The sequence below is a fragment of the Lycium barbarum genome, chromosome 2, assembly GCF_019175385.1.
Source record: "Lycium barbarum isolate Lr01 chromosome 2, ASM1917538v2, whole genome shotgun sequence".
Lineage (NCBI taxonomy): Eukaryota > Viridiplantae > Streptophyta > Magnoliopsida > Solanales > Solanaceae > Lycium > Lycium barbarum.
The window spans coordinates 96,922,835-96,941,937 of record NC_083338.1 but is presented as its reverse complement, the minus strand read 5'-3'; the positions used below and the strand labels follow the sequence as shown (position 1 = coordinate 96,941,937).

Below are 19,103 nucleotides of genomic sequence, written 5' to 3'. Positions count from 1 at the left end.
TAGTACTAGTATTATATTTAGGCACAAAGGAAAATATAACAAGCAGCAGCGAATTCAAGGCAGGAAATTTGTTGAATTAAGTAAGCATATGAAATGACAACATGTAAATATCACAACTAAATTAAAGGAGTCAAGCAAAGAAGCAACAATGTCCTCACACTAAAGTGTGACAAAACATGGTTAGAGCATTTATCGGAGGAATTTTCCTTGTTTGCTAATAAAATGGCAAGAAAGAAGAATTCATGCAAAGAGAGAGAGAGAGAGCTCTTACCCTCCAAGAAATCCTAGGTAAGAGCTAAAAAGTGCTTTAAATTTGTGATATATAAAACTCTCTTTCACCTCAAGCTAAAAAAAAGGTTCAAGGGTTGCAAAAAATGGCCATGGCAATTATTAGTGAATCATCTTTAGCCCTCATTCTTGTGTTGTCAGCTGTGGTTACCTGCAATGGTGCCCCTCTTCCTCAAGCTGACCAAACCATTTTTAGTGTCATGAATTTTGGTGCCAAACCTAACTCAGAACTTATAAGCACACAGGTAATTAACCTCCCCTTGCTTTGTTCAAATATTGAAGCAAATGTTCACTACAAATTAAGGGAAATCTAAAAGAAATTTTCGGGTACAAAGTATTTAAAAAATTCTAGAACGGCATCCATGAAACTATTTAATTATATTCAATCATTTGTCGTATTCCCTTTCAAGGGTTTTCACCTTTCTTGCAATTAACATTGGTTAGGGACCTTACATTCAATAATATGGATTAAGTGGCGAATTCTGTCATGAAAATCATATGTAATGAGGAAAAATGTTGTTTAAGCTCTGGCGAGATAATTTATTTTCCGCTATAACAAAAATCTTCGGTTAAATAGTTTAGAGGGGTGGAATCTTTGACCTATGTTTTTAGTTCAATGTCATTGCATTGATATCCTTGAAGGAAATAATTAGGTCATCCCTGTTGAGGCAGCCCTGAAAAATAAAATAAAGCTAAAAGGAGAAAAAGAAAAAAGAAATATATATTGATAATATATGTGTCATATAGCTAAGAATTGTCACGTTTAAATAAGACTTCTCTTTTTCTTAACCATAATTTTCCTTCGGCAAAATGGAAAAAAAAAAAAAAAGAACAAATCTCCTCTTCCTAAATTCTTTGTGAAAGATTATTGAGAAGATATTTATACAACAAGAATATAAAATAAAGGATAAACTAGTTAAATCATAAAGGTTAAAAGAATTGTTACCAAAAGGTGAGCTTAATATCACAGATCACAAAGGATGTAAGTGTTATGAAGTCGGGGAAGTTTATGTAATTAATTCTTTAGTTTTTAGGCTATACTGACTTTGTGGGAAAATTAGTTTGACTTTATCAATACAATACTTTATCAATACAACATAAACCTAAACCTAAGTGAATTTGATAGATAATTTGTCATAGTTGAATGACCACGTAAGTTATTCACTCTAAATCGTTATAGCATAATTCCTATTTATAACACGTGATTATGTTGTCAAGTGGATTCTTCATTTGCGAGATGCACTTATGTCAAATTGGAATTACAACATGTGCACCGACACTTCCTGTGGTTAACCAAATTAATTAAAAACTGGAGTAGTTAAAATTGAACATGTAGTAGTATTCCTACCTCTAATACCAGCTTATATAGATGACTTTTTTCTAATGAAATATTTGTGTTTTTTATTGGGAGAGGTGATAGGCAGAACATGACAAGTCTTCAACTTAATTACCGAGGACAGGGTGTGAAGATTGAGGGTTAGGGTAGAAGACTAGTAGTAGGATTAGTAGTACTTTCCTTTCCAGTAGGATCGGTATTATTTCCGTCATTTTGATTTTAGTATTCTCGTATTTTTATTCATAGTTCTCTATTACTACTTGTTGCTTCTGCTTTAGTTTTCGTACTGTCCTGACAATGTTGCTGATATATTTTCGTATTGACGTACTTCTGTTTTACTTGATCCGAGGGTCTGTCGAAAACAGTCTCTCTACCTACCAAGGTAAGGGTAAGGTCTGCGTATACTCTACCCTCCTCATATCCACTTTGTGGGATTACACTGGGTATGTTGTTGTTGTTGAAATATTTGTGTTTGGCAGGCATTTATGAGGGCATGGCGTGCTGCTTGTGATTTCAATGGGAGAGCAAGAGTTTTTGTCCCTCCAGGAGTTTATACACTAGGAGAGACCAGTTTTGCAGGACCATGCAAAGGCACACATCCTATAATACTTCAAATTGCAGGAACCTTAAAGGCAGTGCCTGATGTTTCTGAATACTCGAACTTTGCTTGGATCTCATTCGATTCTATTAATGGTGTAATCATTACTGGTGGAGGCACTCTAGATGCTCAAGGCAAATCTGTTTGGCAGTTTAATGACTGTAAAACTAATCCTGATTGTGTCCATCTCCCTGCCGTAAGTTCCTCATATAGTATCTCTCAATCCGTTTCTCTTAGGGATAAAGAAAGGTAAAGAGAAAAAAACGAGCTTGTGATTTTAGTAAATTCATGATATGAACTTGATAAATTCAATAACTAAGTTCGTAACTTGGTTAATAATTTTTTTAATTTTAAAATAGTACATATATTTATATTCCGCCTCTGCATGCAAGTGATGTTGGGTGAATCTAGCTAGCTAGACTCACTAGACTACAACTTAATATTTCTTCTGTCCCAAGTTATATGTGGCACTTTATTCCTTTAGTTTGTCCCAAGAATAATGTTATATTTTTATATCTAGCAACAATTTAATTTAAACTTCTAATTTTGTTCTTAATGAAATGATTTATAGTTACAGAAACGCTTATGACTTGCTTTAGACTATAATTTTTAAAAGTCTCTATTTTTGCCTTTCTTAAATTCGCCTCCAGTCAAACACTGTCATATAAATTAGGAAGAGAATATCATCTCTTTATTCTTTTCTATTTCATTTATCATGATTATGGAGTAATATTTTGTACTTTTTTTTTTTTGTAGACCTTACACTTCAATGGTATAGAGAACGGAAAAGTGATGAGGTTGAATTTGATAAATAGCATGGGATTTCATTTACATATTACTAATAGCTATTTGGTAAGGTTCCATGGTCTTACCATTGATGCTCCTGAAGACAGCCCAAACACTGATGGAATACACATAAGCAAGTCCAACACAATAAAACTCTCCAGGAGTGTCATTAGGACTGGCGATGATTGTGTTTCATTCGGACAGGGAACAAACAATGTCACCGTTAACAAAGTCACCTGTGGCCCTGGTCATGGCATTAGGTACCTACATATATCAAAAAATTGCACGGTTTTCCCTTCTGAATCGAACTTACGCCTAGCGAGACATAAGTTCATTAAAGGCGCGGGGCATAACTTGTGGGATATCGTAATGTAAAAATATAAACTTATGCCCCCATGAAAAAGTTTTTGGCCTGAGAGGCAAAAATTAAAGACCGGCACAAAATAGGGACAAAAGTGCAAATGACCCTACATATATTCAGCCCCAAAATGCTACAGTTACAAAATAGATTGAAAACTTCTCCGAATTACTGAACTGCCTTTTCAATTTACCTCTCGCCCCAACTAAAAAGGATAAATAGTATCCTACTTAATCTCCATATGACTCTAACCTCTAATCTACTACTCCTTCCCAGTTTATGTGGTACATCTTTCTTTTTAGTCTGTTACAAAAAAATGTCATCTTTAGAAAATTATAAACAACTTTGACTTTGAGCCTGTTTGGATGGGCTTAAAAAAAGCATCTTTAAGCAAAAAAAAAAATAAGTTGAGATAGCCAAACTTATTTTTTTGGCTTATAAGTTGTTTTAGATAAGTTAAGGCAAACGGGCCCAATAATTTTTTTGGGCTTATTTTAAGCACAAAATGGCTTATAAGCCAGCCAGTCAAATACTCAAAAAAGCTGAAAAGAGCCAATCCAAACGGGCTCTTTAAAAATTCTCTTTTACCTTAATGAAATAATTTACAGCTCACACAAATGTTTAAGGTTTATTTTAGACCACAAGTTTAAAAAATCTTTCTTTCTTAAATATTGTGTCCAGTCAAATGGTGTCACATAAGTTGAACGGAGGGAGTAATAGTAGAGGTTCTCAACCGTTGTCTGGAGCAAGTTCACTTGTTAACTAAGTTAAATTTACTTTATTCTTATTGTGTATAATACTCTCACACTGTTATGTGTTTGTTCTAATTGAAAACACAGTGTAGGTAGTCTTGGTAAGTTGCCTGGCGAATTGGAAGTTAGAGGACTCATTGTGAAGAATTGCACATTGAAAGGCACCACAAATGGTATCAGAATCAAAACTTTTGCTGGAGCAATTCCCAACAGAGCATTTGGGATGATGTTCAGTGATATTGTTATGGAAAACGTTAAAAATCCAATCGTCATTGACCAGAGTTATGGTGACAAATCAACCGAGGTCTGTCCAATTAACTTCATATACAATTAAGATGTTTCCTTTTTATTAGTACTGCAGATGAATCTTTTTCATTGTTTCAATTTTGCAGCCATCACAAGTGAAAATAAGTGATGTAATTTACCAGAACATAAGGGGCACAACAACCAGTGACATAGCAGTTCATCTAGTGTGCAGTTCAAAACTCCCTTGCCAAAATGTTCGACTCACCAACATAAATTTGAAGCATATAGCCAATACACCAATTACTTCTCAATGTGAAAATGCAAATGTTGGCTATACTGGCTTACAAATTCCACCACCTTGTCATCGACTCTCTTCATAGTACCTGTTCTTTTCCTTTTGGGAGAAAGGAAACAATGGAGAAAATGTTGATGTCTAATCTGATCAATGTCACCATACAAAATAAACAAGAACTGAAGAAAATGTGGGGGAAAAACAAAAAAAAAAATGGTATTGTAGATAAAAAGATAGGTGCCTCCCACCACCAACACCTACAATTTAGTGGTATCAATAGAAGTCTTCCGCACAATAGGTGTGGATTTAATTCTCATTGTTCTACTTTCCTCTTCGGCACCCCTGATTCCCCAATGTAATAGAATTTTTTTAAAGAAAAATTGCCCCCACCTCTTCTATTTTTCGCTCTCCACTATACGCGAGCCCACCCTTACCTTCTGTGAGTTCGTAGTATTTAGTTATGGTAGTTAGGAGTTAGATCTAGCTGACCCTTAAGGATTTGTACTAAGGAAGATTTAAATTAGTTTCTATTTTCATTATTTATTTGTTCTGTTTGGATAGGTTGAGCGCTCACATGATATAAGAGGGGGTGAATTGGGTCGTTAAAAAGTTTCGCAATTTCTTAGTTTTAACCAAGTTTTCTAAAGTGTTGAAACAATTTTGAAGAACCCGTTTCAAGAGTTTTTCCAACTTAATACTAAAGCTTGACAAATTAAAACAATAATAAAGAGAGACAAGGCACACACGATTTTTACTTTGAAACCCACCCCAACTTGAAAGGATGTAAAAACAACTGCCCACACCCCTAAGCCCTTTTACAACAAACCTGGGTTGTTGCTATCATTCCAAGCCACCCCTAGCCATTGTAAATTTGTAATGATGGCGTGGCTTCAGCAACCCCCCAGTATAATTATTCCCACAATCTCGTCACTTTTTCACAATGTAGGAATAAGTGATGAATGGTTTCGGTTGTGACATGAGACACTATAATGGACAATCTGTAGTTGGAACATAAGCAATGTAATTGAAGTACACATGTTGGTGGGGAGTCGGTCATGGCAACAAAGCCCCAAAAAAAGTCTAATTTTAGCTGGAATGGGAAATTTTCAAATCCATGCAAAGTTTGTTTGTAGGGGTAAATCCCTAAAGATTTTAATACATCAATTTAACTGAAAAATGTCCATTCGTCAGGTTCCAATAAGGGTGTCAGTGGGCCGGGTCAATCCCGGTCCCGTCTCGGCTTCGGCCGGTCCCGATAGTTTTAGGAGGATTGGCTTTAGGGGGTAGGGGGACAGGTAGTGGGACAGACGCCGGGAAAAATCCCGGTCAGGCCTCGTACGAGCTCGGCTGACCCGGTCCTGATCCACTGGTTTTTTTTTTTGGTCCAAAATCCGACCGTTCAACGGCCTACTTTTCCAAAGTCAGACCGTTGGACTCCAACGGTTGGAGTCCAAAATCAGACCATTTGGTGTTCCCTTCCCCAAAAAATATTTTCACCCCCAAAGTTTAATAAATTGCATTTTAACCCAAATTCTAAACTATATATGCCTCTTCATTCTTATTCATTTTCACACAAATCATCCATCAGTTATCTCTCTCTCTCTCTCTAATATTTGTTATCGATTATCTCTCTCTCTAATATTTGTTAATCATATTTGGTAAAATATTATCATTATTATTTTGGTGAATTGAGCAATATTTGGATTTTGGAGCAATTTTCAAGCTTCAAGTAACCAAATTTCAATTTCAACATTTACGGTTACGTCTGCTTTTACGCAGACATTTGCTACACTCGTTCCATCCTTTAATTTATTTAATTCTTGCATTTTATTTACGTATTTTTTTCAATTAATTTTCATATTTTTTTAATTATATTTTGAAAATAAGTCTAGAAAGATTACGATCTTAGGTAAAATTGTCGATATCCCTAACCCTTTTAGCCGTAGTAGTAAGGGTAAACGTGGTTCTTCTGGTAAATCTAAAATTCAAGTTAGAAACAATACGGAGGATTTCACTCATGTTGATGAAACTGATTTTAGTACTCACCCCTCTTTTCCTCCTATTCCCGAATATTTAGAATTAGAAAATGAAACCTTGGACAAATTTCTCCTTTAGTTTTCTTCTTGTTCTTTGCCATAACGCCCATTCTGGGACGCGTTGGAAGAGGAATTCCTAATTCTTACACGAATGAGACTGATCACACCTGATTAGTGAGAAATTCTGACACCAATCATTTACGAGTGAGTATTACACCGAATTTCCTTAGAAAGTGCTTATGGTAATTTAGATTTGATCAATTTGAAGAAGAAGAATTCCTTAGAAAGTGCTTATGGTAATTTAGATTTTGATCAATTTGAAGAAGAAGAAGAAGAAGAAGAAGGAGAAGGAGAAGGAGAAGGAGAAGGAGCAAGAGGAGGAGGAGGAGGAGGAGGAGGAGGAGGAGGAGGAGGAGGAATTAGATTTAAATGAGACACCTACTAGTCCCGTTACCGAACCTCCAACTCGGACTACATCTCAGTCTGGAGCTGGTCTTTCCCTTAAATCTCCTCCTCGGGGTAAGACTAAGGCGCAACATCCTAGAACTAGTCCCTTGTGGAAACTCATGGCTTTAGATGATTCTAAACAATACGCTATTTGTCACAAATGTAAATCAGTTAAAAAACACGGATCTGGAGGAGGGACGGGTGGTTTAGATAGACACTTGATAACATGTGTTGGAAAGCCATACTTAGATGCTCGATTAGAAGCCAGACTTAAAAACACACCGATCGATGCTAGTAGTGTCGCTCCCGGTGGATCCATTAGGGGATCTAATATGGTCCAACAAACTTCAAATCTTTATGTCACGAACCAAATAGCTGTGAGTGGCACCCACACTATTTCACCTAGTGGGCGAGCCAATCCCCTTAACCAACCCTCCAACAATTATCAATTACTTAACCAAATTTTAAACATTCAAGGATATGAACAAAGTAATAATCATCTAAATGCCTAGTCATTTCCAGAAACAAATAAGGTGGCAAAATCCTAACTATTACAACCCAAAAATCCGAAAGTCATCGTACAAGGACTCTAAATCATAAACTGTCTAAGGAAATAACAAATGTCTAAAATAACAGAAATAATGTCTGTAATGGAAATAGACATCAATAAAACAAGATCTTCAGGCGGCTTGGCATGGATAGGAGCTCACCCTCAAATCTGTCGAAACTGGCCTCACGCTAAATATGAGGTCTGATAGATATCTCTGGATCACAATCTGCACTCAAAAGAATATAGCAAAGTAGTATCAGTTCAAACACTATGTACCAGTAGATATCACAGACCGACTAAGATTAGTATCATACATAGAATCACAAAATCAATAAAATAGAAAGATAGGCACAACAACACATAACCACAAGAAATTATCAACAAGAATCATCCCACTAAATTAAGATATGCTCACACAACCATCAATCAATAAAAGTAACTCAAATCATGTAATCACCAACACAGCTGTATCTCACGAATTATCTCAACTCTGTCACATATCTGTACGCACATGCTAAATGGTAATGTTTTCCCAAATAGCCATGAACTGTAGGGGACCCATGGTGTCCATGTTTCACTCGCTCCGGAATAGACCTCGGATCACGAACCCACAACTAGGCCACATCCTCACCCCCTGTCAAATGTGCCTTTTCATAATTATATTACCTTTCTCATCACAATGTATTTCAGTTCCACAATCAATTAAGGAATGTGAACAATCAATAGATCAATACCAGGGAACATAAGTCACCATGTCACAAGTCATATCAAGACTCAACAATCAATTCAACAAAAGCACGAATAAGGGATTACTTCAAATCAACAAGAAGAGTATTCATTAACTCCTTCTTTATCATATCATAATAGTTAATCACATGATCAATCAACCAATATCACATAAAGGAATTTCCGACCACACTTTATGTCCGAAGCCCTAATCATGCTTCTCCTATCAATTTCATAACATATACAATAAACTAATCAAAGTCCAACTCAAGTAGACCGTAACCTACCTCAGAGCAGAATTAGGACAATACAATCACTCCGCGATAGCTATCCCCTTTCGCAAAGCTTCCGAACATTAAAAGTCTAGAAATTTAGCATTACATGAGTATTCGAATCATCTATTCAATCAATTCAACAATTGACAAAAAGAACCCAACTACTTCTACCCTTTTCAAATGGGTGAACTACCACTAAGTGTGAATTCATGCTAGTATTAATCCCAATAATCAAATTTTATCCATTCATGGGTTTTCTAATCGTTTCAACCCTTTTACAAGTAATTTTTATGCTAAAGTTACCACCTTTATGAAACCCTAAGTCTCAATACATCATTCCCATCATGTAATAATCAAATTCTCATCCTAGGAAGTGGTAACCTATGCTCCTAGATGGTTAAACAGCAATAAAATCAATAACCTATTCATTTATTCAAGGGTTTGCAGTTTCTAGGATTCTATCCTTTCATTCACCATTAAAGACCCTTTAACTAATCATGGAATCTAACACTATGATGGAATGAGAAAAGTGGAGGGTTGAGACTTACCTTCCACGAGAGTTTTAGCCCTAGCCTCAGAATTTCAGCACAGGAGTTCTTTTAAATTGTTTTGGTGTTGCGTTGGGAATGGGTTCGGAATAACGAATATAAAACACAGATTCTGCCTCGCTTCGACCACTTGCAGCGGTCTCGCTATAGCGGTAAACCTCCCGCTATGGCGAACCTCACTAATCCCAGGCTACCCGCGGCGACGAGCCTAGCACCGCTACGACGGACCCGCTACAACGGTCCCTTACCCACTGTAGCGGTCCATTTTGACCAGTAGCTCGATTTTTCCACCAGTTTTTCACCCAAAACTCCCAACACCAATCTAAGGGCCTACAATCGCAAACAAAATATTCACATATATATATATATAACAACACGGTACGGACTCACCCCCAGCCTCGAATTTCCCAACAGAGGTCTAGCTTTCTAAGTCACCCTCCATAACGACCTAGAGGATCATTACACTTTCTATCCCCGCTGTCATTCAAATTGCGAAGCAATAGAAGCAAACCCCTTCACGAACTGACGATAGTAACTAGCCAAACCCACGAAACTACGGATCTCTGTCACGGAAATGGGTCTGGCCCAATCCCTCACTGCCTCAATTTTCTTCGGATCAACCATATTTCCTTCTATTAAAACCACATGTCCCAAGAAGGATACAGGCGCAAGCCAAAAATCACACTTGGATAACTTGGTGTTACACCTCATAGTTTTTGTACGTTGAGATTTGCTAGGTGCTAGTTGTTCAATTGTGGACATTAGAGATATTGCCGAAGATATATAAGATTTATGGTTATGAGGGTTGAAGCTCATGTAATAGGTCGTGGAAGGATTGGAGAACAAGTGAATCCAGGAGATTAAGTTTTTGGAACTTTGGAGAAAAGTTGGGCAAGATTTCGTACTATAATTTTGTTCTAACTTGGGGAAACAATATCTATTAGTATATTAGGAGATTTTAAGTGAAACAAAAGCCTAAAATGAAGTTGGGGAAGTCTAGTTTCCAATGCAACAAACCGTGCGTTGACCTGACATAAGAATCAAGCGATTGAGCGTTTTAAGACAGACTGCCAGGGCAGAAATTAACTCTGCGCGAACGCGCCTCAAGCGAACGTGCTGAGCAAATTCCAAGTCGGTGCAGGCAGACTCCAGAACATTATATAAAGGGGTTCACCCCTCTCATTTTTCACCCAAACACCCCAAACTCCTCCAAAAATTCTGGAAATTTCCCCTAACTTCCAATCATCAAATTTTAGCGCAAACCAAGTATAATCTTCTGATTCAGGTTCGGACAACGTATAATTGTGATTATAAAATCGTATTGCGGCGAATCTGGGCTTGGATTCAAGGTGAATATTGAAGATATTGTTGTTTTAGTAGAAGTAAGGTATGAATTTCTCCTTATTGCTATTAATTTAGGTTTAATTATGGAGATAGAGCTATTAAATGATCGTATGACAAATTTGTTGGTTGAGAAATTGGATAAACATCGTGTGGGATGTTTTATGAAATATTTTGGTATTGATGACGATTTTATTGGCGTTGGTGTTGTTTTTGTTGTGTTGGTTGTTGGTATTGTGATTTCGGGCTAGGGATATAAACAGGGGAGATGCTGCCCGAATTTTGGCAGATTCTAAAGAAGTTTAATTGGAAGACTTAAGATAGGCATATGATGATAAGCCTAATAGTTGTATGATTTCTCTTGAATGTAGATTTACGAGCTTGGGAGGATAAGCGTTAGGTAGTTAAGGAGACCCAAAAGGTATGTAAAGCTAAACCCTTTCTCTCTAAAGGCATGACTCTTTTCTTAGGAACCCATACATGTTTTCCATAATATCCTTATTTCCAAAAAGATAGAAGTTCATGATTCTCAAAGTTCCTATGATACTAAAGAAAGATAGATGTTCTCTAAGAAGAAAATGATGAGGATGATGATCCCATTTCTAGAAATTCCAAGGCTTATGATTTTAATGCTATTATGAGATTATTGAGCTTATTTCATGATTTTCTTGATTTCACTGATTGTTGTTGATCCCACCTTATAATAATTGTTCCTTCAAGGTGAGGTATAGCGATGATGATTGTTCCATAATATAAATCGGGGGTTTACCGACTTTATGTCACCCTGATAGAGTTGTAATGTTTCCCTTGGATACGTATGTATATTATATATGTTGATAGCTATATTTTTGTGACACCGAGCCTTACTTTGGCCGGGTACGGATATGGCATAAATACTACCGAGCCTATATGGCCGGGTATGATATCTATTGCGCGCATACCGCTGCAGTTGGGTACGAACATTACCGAGCCTTACTATGGCCAGGTACGGATGTTATCGAGCCTATATGGCCGGGTACAGTATTGTAATGTATTATATTGTATGATATTGTATATGTATGTGGATATATGAAATGTTATATCTAGAAAAAGGTTAAGTGAGCATGATGAATGACTTAAAAGGTTTCATGAGGTATTATGAGATATAAACGGTTCGTTTACCTCACACTTTTTTTTTATGTTTCTATCATGTTACTATTCATGCGTTACATACTCAGTACATTGTTTGTACTGACGTCTTTTTTTGTGGATGCTGCGTTCATGCCCGCAGGTAGACAGGTAGGCAGATCAGGCCCTTAGGAGCTCTATCAGCGGAATCTCAGTGGCGCTCCAGTTTTTTCGGAGCCGCAGTTATTGGTACTACTCTTTTGTACGCATATACGTGGGTATGGCAGAGTCGTGCCCTATCCCTATGGATTCATGTATTCTATTTAAAGGCTCGTAGACAATTATACGTAGTTAGATGTTCTTTAACTTTAACAGTTCTTATTGTTGTATAATATTTTGGTGGCCTTATCGGCTTATGCTCATGGGCATCATTGTTGATGACTGTAGCAAGTATGATATTCATGAGCTATCTATGTGGCCCACCTAGAAATTCCTATGGAATATTATACCAGAGGTGCTCGGTGGGCTAGTACCGGGTACCCGTCATGGCCCTCTGGTTGGGTCGTGACAAAAGTGGTATTAGAGCAGTTCGTCCTAGGGTTTGTCTACGAGCCTTGTCCGGTAGAGTCATATTTATGGGTGTGAAGCGCACCACACTTATAAACAGGTGGCTACAGGGCATTTAGGAATGATTGACCCTTCCTTCTAATCTTAGATCGTGCGATAGAGCCATGTTATCAGGTTTCCCCTTTTCCCTAATCGTGTGTTATGATTTCAGCAATGCCTATGAAGTGGAAAGCTACAGGGGCCCAGAAGGGCAAAACGGTGGCCGGAAGAAGGACTGAACGGGAGCCACCGACAGAAATAGAATAGGGTGAGTCTCATAACGAGGTTCCATCTCGGACCTCTCCTACTCCACTCCTATCAAAGGAGAATGAAGGGGCTTCAGCTCCAGCTCCAGTACCTCCAATTCCTCCGCCAAACATCTCGAGCCAGCAGATGAGAGAGGCTATTCTGTTGCTAACCCAGTTAGTCGCCGCTCAGGCCCAGCGGCAAGGTCCGGGCCAAGGTGATAGGGCGGTCAGTGCAAGAGCCCGTGATTTTATCAGTCTGAACCCTCCAGAATTTTATGGGTCGAAACCGGATGAGGACCCGCAGAGCTTTACAGACAAAATATCGAGAACCTTGCGAATAATAAATGCTTCGGATATGGAGTCGGTAGATTTGGCCTCCTATAGATTACGGGATGTTGCGGTTCATTGGGATACGGTTTGGCTATCTTCTAGAAGAGTCAATGCACCTTCCCCGATATGGCAAGAGTTTGTTGATGCCTTTCTCAGACATTACTTGCCGCTAAAGGCTTGACGGGCCAGAGCTGACGAGCTCTTGAACCATAGACAAGGGAATATGAGTGCTCGAGAGTATAGTCTTCGCTTTAATTCTTTTGCAAGATATGCTCCAGCCATGCTAGTCGATATGGGGGACCGCGTATACCGGTTTGTGAGTGGTTTGGAGCCACATCTGATTAAGGGGTGTTCAGGCCCATGCCCAGAATCTGGAAGAACAACAGCGGCCGCAAAGAGGGGGGCGCGATTATGATAGAGGTTATCATAAGAGGGCCAGATCTTCAGGTACCGTCAGAGAGTCTGAGGGGGGGGGGGGGGGGTCAGAAGCAACAACATTCTAGACACTCAGGCCATCTAGTGGCCAGTGCACCTCCTCGACTTGCAGGAAAGAGATTTGATCGTCCTAATTATACCGGTCCGGGTCAGAGCTCCAGAGTTTTAGGTTTCCAGTATAAAAGTGAATCCGGTCACATGAGACCGCCCTTATCACAGTGCAACCAATGTGGTAAGTCACATTTTGGACTCTGCCGCTTAGATTTGGATGTTTTCTACGCCTGTGGTCAGTCATGCCATGTTATGCGTGAGTGTCCATTTCTAGGCAGTAGAAGTAGGGTGCAATTTATCGCATTGGCAGTAAGATCGTCGCCTTCGGTGCACCCTCCAGGACAAGACACCCGGACATTCGTAGGCCGTGGTAGAGGTAGAGGGGGAGTGTCTAGTTTAAGCAGTCCTTTGAACCGTATTTATGCTTGCTATGCCTGTGGTCAGGTTGGGCATATGATGCGAGATCGCCCGTCGACGAGCGGTAGAGTTGGGGTTCAGCCCACAGGATCAGCAGCTGGTTCATCTTTAGTGCGCCCGGTAGGGCAGACTCCCCAGATCCCAGCAGGATGAGGTAGAGGCAGAGGGGGAGCATCTACTTCTGGTGCCACTCAGCCCCGTGTGTACGCTTTAGCCGGACGATAGGATCTCGAGTCCTCCCCAGATGTGGTTACAGGTACATTATGCATATTTTCCCATAATGTATATGCCTTGATAGATCCGGGTTCTACTTTCTCCTATATTACCCCGTTTGTTGCTGGTCGTATTGGGGTGAAACCTGAGCCAATCAAACTTTTTGAGGTAACTATTCCAGTTGGTGATCTCGTGATAGCTAGACAAGTGTATAAAAACTGTGTACTTGTGATATGCAATCGCCAGACCAAAGCTGATTTAATTGAGTTGGAAATGCTAGATTTCGATGTGATTATGGGTATGGATTGGTTAGCATTATGTTATGCTAATGTGGATTGCCGAATGAAGATAGTCCGATTCCAATTTTCGGGAGAGCCCGTGCTTGAATGGAATAGTAATACAGCCTCTCCAAAAGGTAGGTTTATTTCCTACCTTAAGGCAAGTAAGATGATAGCCAAGGCTATATTTATCATCTAGTCCGAGTTCATGATACAAAAGCAAAGTCACCAACTTTCCAATCCGTCCCGGTAGTGAACGAATTTCCGGATGTATTTCCAGATGAACTTCCAGGCCTTCCTCCAGAAAGAGAAATTGACTTCGCCATTGATGTGTTGCCGGACACCAAGCCTATTTCTATTCCTCCTTATCGAATGGCTCCGGCAGAATTGAAAGAGCTAAAGGCGTAGTTGGAAGATTTGCTTGAGAAGGGACTTATTAGACCCAGTTCATCACCGTGGGGAGCACCAGTCTTGTTCGTGAGAAAGAAATATGGTTCCCTACGAATGTGCATCGATTATAGGCAGTTGAACAAGGTGAAGATAAAGAACAAATATCCTCTCCCAATGATTAATGATTTATTTGATCAACTACAGGGTGCCAAGTGGTTTTCTAAAATAGACTTGAGGTCAGGTTATCATCAAGTGAGAGTTAGAGAAGAAGGTATTCCCAAAACATCTTTCAGAACGAGATATGACCATTATGAATTCCGGGTGATGTCGTTTGGATTGACTAATGCTCCAGCAGTGTTCATGAATTCGATGAACAATGTGTTCAGGCCACTCTTGGACTTATTTGTGATAGTATTCATTGATGATATTCTGGTATACTCTCGCACAGAAACAGAACATGCGGATCATTTACGTATCGTACTTGGAATTCTTCGAGCCTGAGAATTATATGCAAAATTTTCAAAGTGCGAGTTTTGGCTGAATTCCGTAACATTTCCGGGCCATGTTATTTCAGATGACGGTATTCAAGTTGATTCTCAAAAAACTAAGGCTGTGAAGACTTGGCCAAGGCCTACGACGCTTACAGGGGTTCGCAATTTTCTGGGATTAGTAGGATACTACAGAAGGTTTGTAGACGGGTTTTCGTCTATTTCAGCTCCATTGATGAAGCTAACCCAAAAGTCAGCTAAATTTCAATGGAATGATGCTTGTGAACGCAGCTTCCAAGAGTTAAAGGACAGATTAACCTCAGCTCCAGTCTTAACACTTCCAGAAGGGTCAGATGGTTATGTGGTATACTGTGATGCTTCCGGTGTTGGATTAGGATGTGTGTTAATGCAGCATGGTAGAGTTACTGCTTATGCTTCGAGACAGCTGCAGAAACATGAAAAGAACTATCCAACCCATGATCTCGACTTGGCCGCAGTCATTTATGCATTAAATATGTGGAGACATTACTTGTATGGGGTGCATGTCGATATTTATACAGATCACAACAGTCTTCAGTATATTTTCAAGCAGAAGGAGTTAAATCTGCGGCAAAGGCGGTGGTTAGAGTTATTGAAAGATTACGATGTGAATATTTTGTACCACCCTGGAAAAGCAAATGTAGTAGCTGATGCGCTTAGCCGCTGGTCAATGGGCAATTTATGCGAAGTTCCTTCGGAGAAGAAAGAATTAATTCATGAGTTCCATCAACTAGCTAACCTTGGAGTACGTCTAATCGATTCAGGTAGTGCAGGAGTTAGTCTTAACAATCCCACAGTTTCGTCCCTGAATGTGGAAGTGAAAGAGCGTCAGTATGAAGATCCTCAATTGAGCTAGTATAGAGACACACTTCATGAAAAATAGAGATCTCCATTTGAAACTTCGATGGATGAGATTCTTAGATACCAAGGCAGGCTATGTGTTCCGAATGTTGTAGAATTGCGCTGACGAATTCTGGAAGAAGCCCATTATTCTCGGTATTCTATTCACCTAGGTGCAACAAAGATGTATCACGATCTCAAATTAATATATTGGTGGGATGGCATGAAGAGAGACATAGCAGAATTTGTAGCCCAATGTCCAAATTGCCAACAAGTAAAGATCAAACATCAGAGGCCAGGAGGATTATTGCAAGCAATGGAAATCCCTACTTGGAAGTGCGAGGTGATCCATATGGATTTTATTGTGGGGTTACCTCATTCCCGAGGCAAGCATGATTCTATATGGGTGATCGTGGACAGACTCATGAAAGCAGCTCATTTTTTTCCAGCCAGAACCACATACTCGACTGAAGATTATGCAAGGTTGTACATTAAAGAAATTGTGCGACTTCGTGGTATTCCACTATCCATTATTACAGATAGAGGAGCACAGTTTACAACCAAGTTCTGGAAGTCCTTTCAAGAAGGTCTGGGTACCCAGGTGAAGCTTAGTACGGCATTCCATCCGCAAACTGATGGGCAAGCCGAGCGCACTATTCAGACCTTGGAAGATATGCTCCGAGCATGTGTGCTGGATTTCGATGGTAGTTGGGATGATCACTTACCCCTTATTGAGTTTGCATATAACAATAGCTACCATTCCAGTAGTCAAATGGCTCCGTATGAAGCTTTATATGGAAGAAAGTGTAGGTCACCAATTGGATGGTTTGACACAGGAGAAGCACAACTAATAGGCCCTGAATTGATTCAGCAAGCGGTAGAAAACGTCAAGGTGATCCGAGATCGATTGTTGACAGCTCAAAGTCGCCAAAAATCTTACGCGGACAACCGCCGGCGAGACTTGGAATTTCAGGTTGATGAGTGGGTATTTTTGAAGGTATCGTCAATGAAAGGAGTGATGAGATTTGACAAGAAAGGAAAATTGAGTCCCCTCTACATTGGACCCTATAGAATTATCCGCAAGGTGGGTCATGTAGCCTATAAATTGGACTTGCCTTCAGAGCTTGAATCGGTCCATCCAGTTTTTCATGTCTCAATTCTCCACAAGTGTGTTGGAGATCCCACGCAAATTGTTCCGATAGATGATATTCAAGTGACAGAGAAGCTAACATATGAAGAAGTGTCCATTGCCATTTTAGACAGGCAATTGCGAAGACTTCGAAACAAGGAAGTAGCTTCAGTCAAAGTCTTGTGGCGAAACAAAAACCGAGAAGAGCTTAATTGGGAAGCAAAAGAGAGTATGAATTTCAAGTACCCGCATTTATTCCAACCCCCAAGAGAGGTTCAAGATGAAACGCCAACAATATAAGGTATGTATGCTTACTTTTCGTGCTTTTGGTCGTGTGTGGCCAGTTTATAGTTTTATTGTGTTGTAGCCCTGTGAGGCAGAATTATTATGGGTTGTTGTGACAGGATGGTAGCGCCATATTACAGGGGAAACTCTGGCGAAATTTTTGTAGAATTCCCGAGTACTTAACAACATTCGAGGACGAATGTTCCAAAAAGGGGGGAAGAATGTTACACCTCAGAACTTTGGGTTGTTGAGCGGTGAATGGACTAACGTACGTTAAGGTGTACATGATGTCCCTACAAGTAAGAAGGGATGCTTAATAATTCTAATTAAGATTCCAAAGAAGTTAGAGGCAAGGGAGAAAATTTCGTTAAATGAAACTTCACCGCAGTTCTGCGAAAGGGGGGGTTCGACGGTCGTTCTTTGTACCGTCGGACAAGCCGACGATTCGTCGATTGTGCCGTAGAATCGAGTTAGCGCGAAGACCATTTGACGGATCAGATCGACACTCAGTCGATCAGTTCGATGGACCGTCCTTCTCATCGTATAATGAAGGGAAACGAAAGGCTGCTCAATGAAAATTTAATGATTTCGACAATCAGATCGACGCTCCGTCGATCCAATCGATGCTTCGTCGATCGTACTGTATATCTCGGTCGGGACTGATTTTAAGAATTAATATAAGGACCCCTCCCTCATTTTATTTCATTTCATTCCACTTCTCCACACACCAAGAAAACTCTAGAGCACTCTCCAATATTCATCTACAAGAAATCAAAGGAAATCCATGATCAAATATACCAAATCCATGAAATCAAGTGTATGAAACCCATTAAAAGTTCATCTAAGCTAAGAAAACTCAAGAGAAGGGAGTTAGGGTTTTGGTGCAAGAAGAGAAGTTCCACTCAAAGGTTTTTCATCCATCATCCAAGGTGAGTTTTATGGTATTTACATGTTATTTAAGGTGTTGAAAAGTTGAAACACTTGGATTGTAGAAAGAGGTAGAAAATGGGTCATAAATATGGGAATAGTGACATTGTTGGGTAAAGGTTTGGATTGAGTCATGATTATCGATATGTTGTGATTGTAAATATGTTATAAATGACGTCTAGACCATGGAATAAGTATTATATATGAGAAAACGTGATACTGAGCTATAACCATAATTGTGGAGAAATTGAAGGAAAATGGTAAATTGTGGTAAATGTAGATGATTGATGATTGTTGTTGCGATATTGGGAATATTGTTACGAACGTTTGGGAGTTGATATAGAATGTGGGAAAAGTAGTAGAAACAAAGTAAATGCTGCCCAATTTTTCCTAGAAATAGTAAAATGTTTTTATAGCTGACTAACAAATGTTAATGCGAATCCTCTTGAAGGTAGAAACGTGAGCATCGAAGGAGAACGATCAAGAGATAGAGTAGTTAAACGACAAAGGTACGTGAGGCTAGTCCTTTCTTTCTATGGCATGAATTCTATAGTATGACTTTCCTTCCTCTCCATGAATTTCTTACATTCCGGAAAAACTATGAGCCTATGTTCATGAATAGCTATATGAGATAAGAGATATGTTATGATCCCCATAATGATGAGGATGAGTTAAAGTATAGAGATTCTAGAGTTCATGAAATGATGTTCCTAAAACGTTAATGATGTCATTTATTGCTTA

The 19,103-nt window shown here is 39.2% G+C and overlaps 1 protein-coding gene across 1 annotated transcript; it reads left to right on the top strand.

The window, feature by feature from the left end:
- The first annotated feature begins 255 nt into the window (after window positions 1-255).
- Window positions 256-5,160, top strand: LOC132621089 (exopolygalacturonase-like). Its single transcript, XM_060335238.1, has 5 exons — window positions 256-533; window positions 2,104-2,418; window positions 2,979-3,268; window positions 4,206-4,422; window positions 4,511-5,160. Exons 1-5 carry the CDS (start codon window positions 375-377, stop codon window positions 4,742-4,744), a joined length of 1,215 nt encoding a protein of 404 aa, XP_060191221.1. The 5' UTR covers window positions 256-374; the 3' UTR covers window positions 4,745-5,160.
- Window positions 5,161-19,103: the final 13,943 nt, after the last annotated feature.

Coding starts and splice junctions, on each gene's coding strand:
- LOC132621089 (XM_060335238.1), top strand. CDS start 375: ATGGCCATGGCAATTATTAGTGAATCATCTTTAGCCCTCATTCTTGTG. Junction 2,419..2,978: donor ATTGTGTCCATCTCCCTGCC/GTAAGTTCCTCA, acceptor TTTTTTTTGTAG/ACCTTACACTTCAATGGTAT. Junction 3,269..4,205: donor GGCCCTGGTCATGGCATTAG/GTACCTACATAT, acceptor TTGAAAACACAG/TGTAGGTAGTCTTGGTAAGT.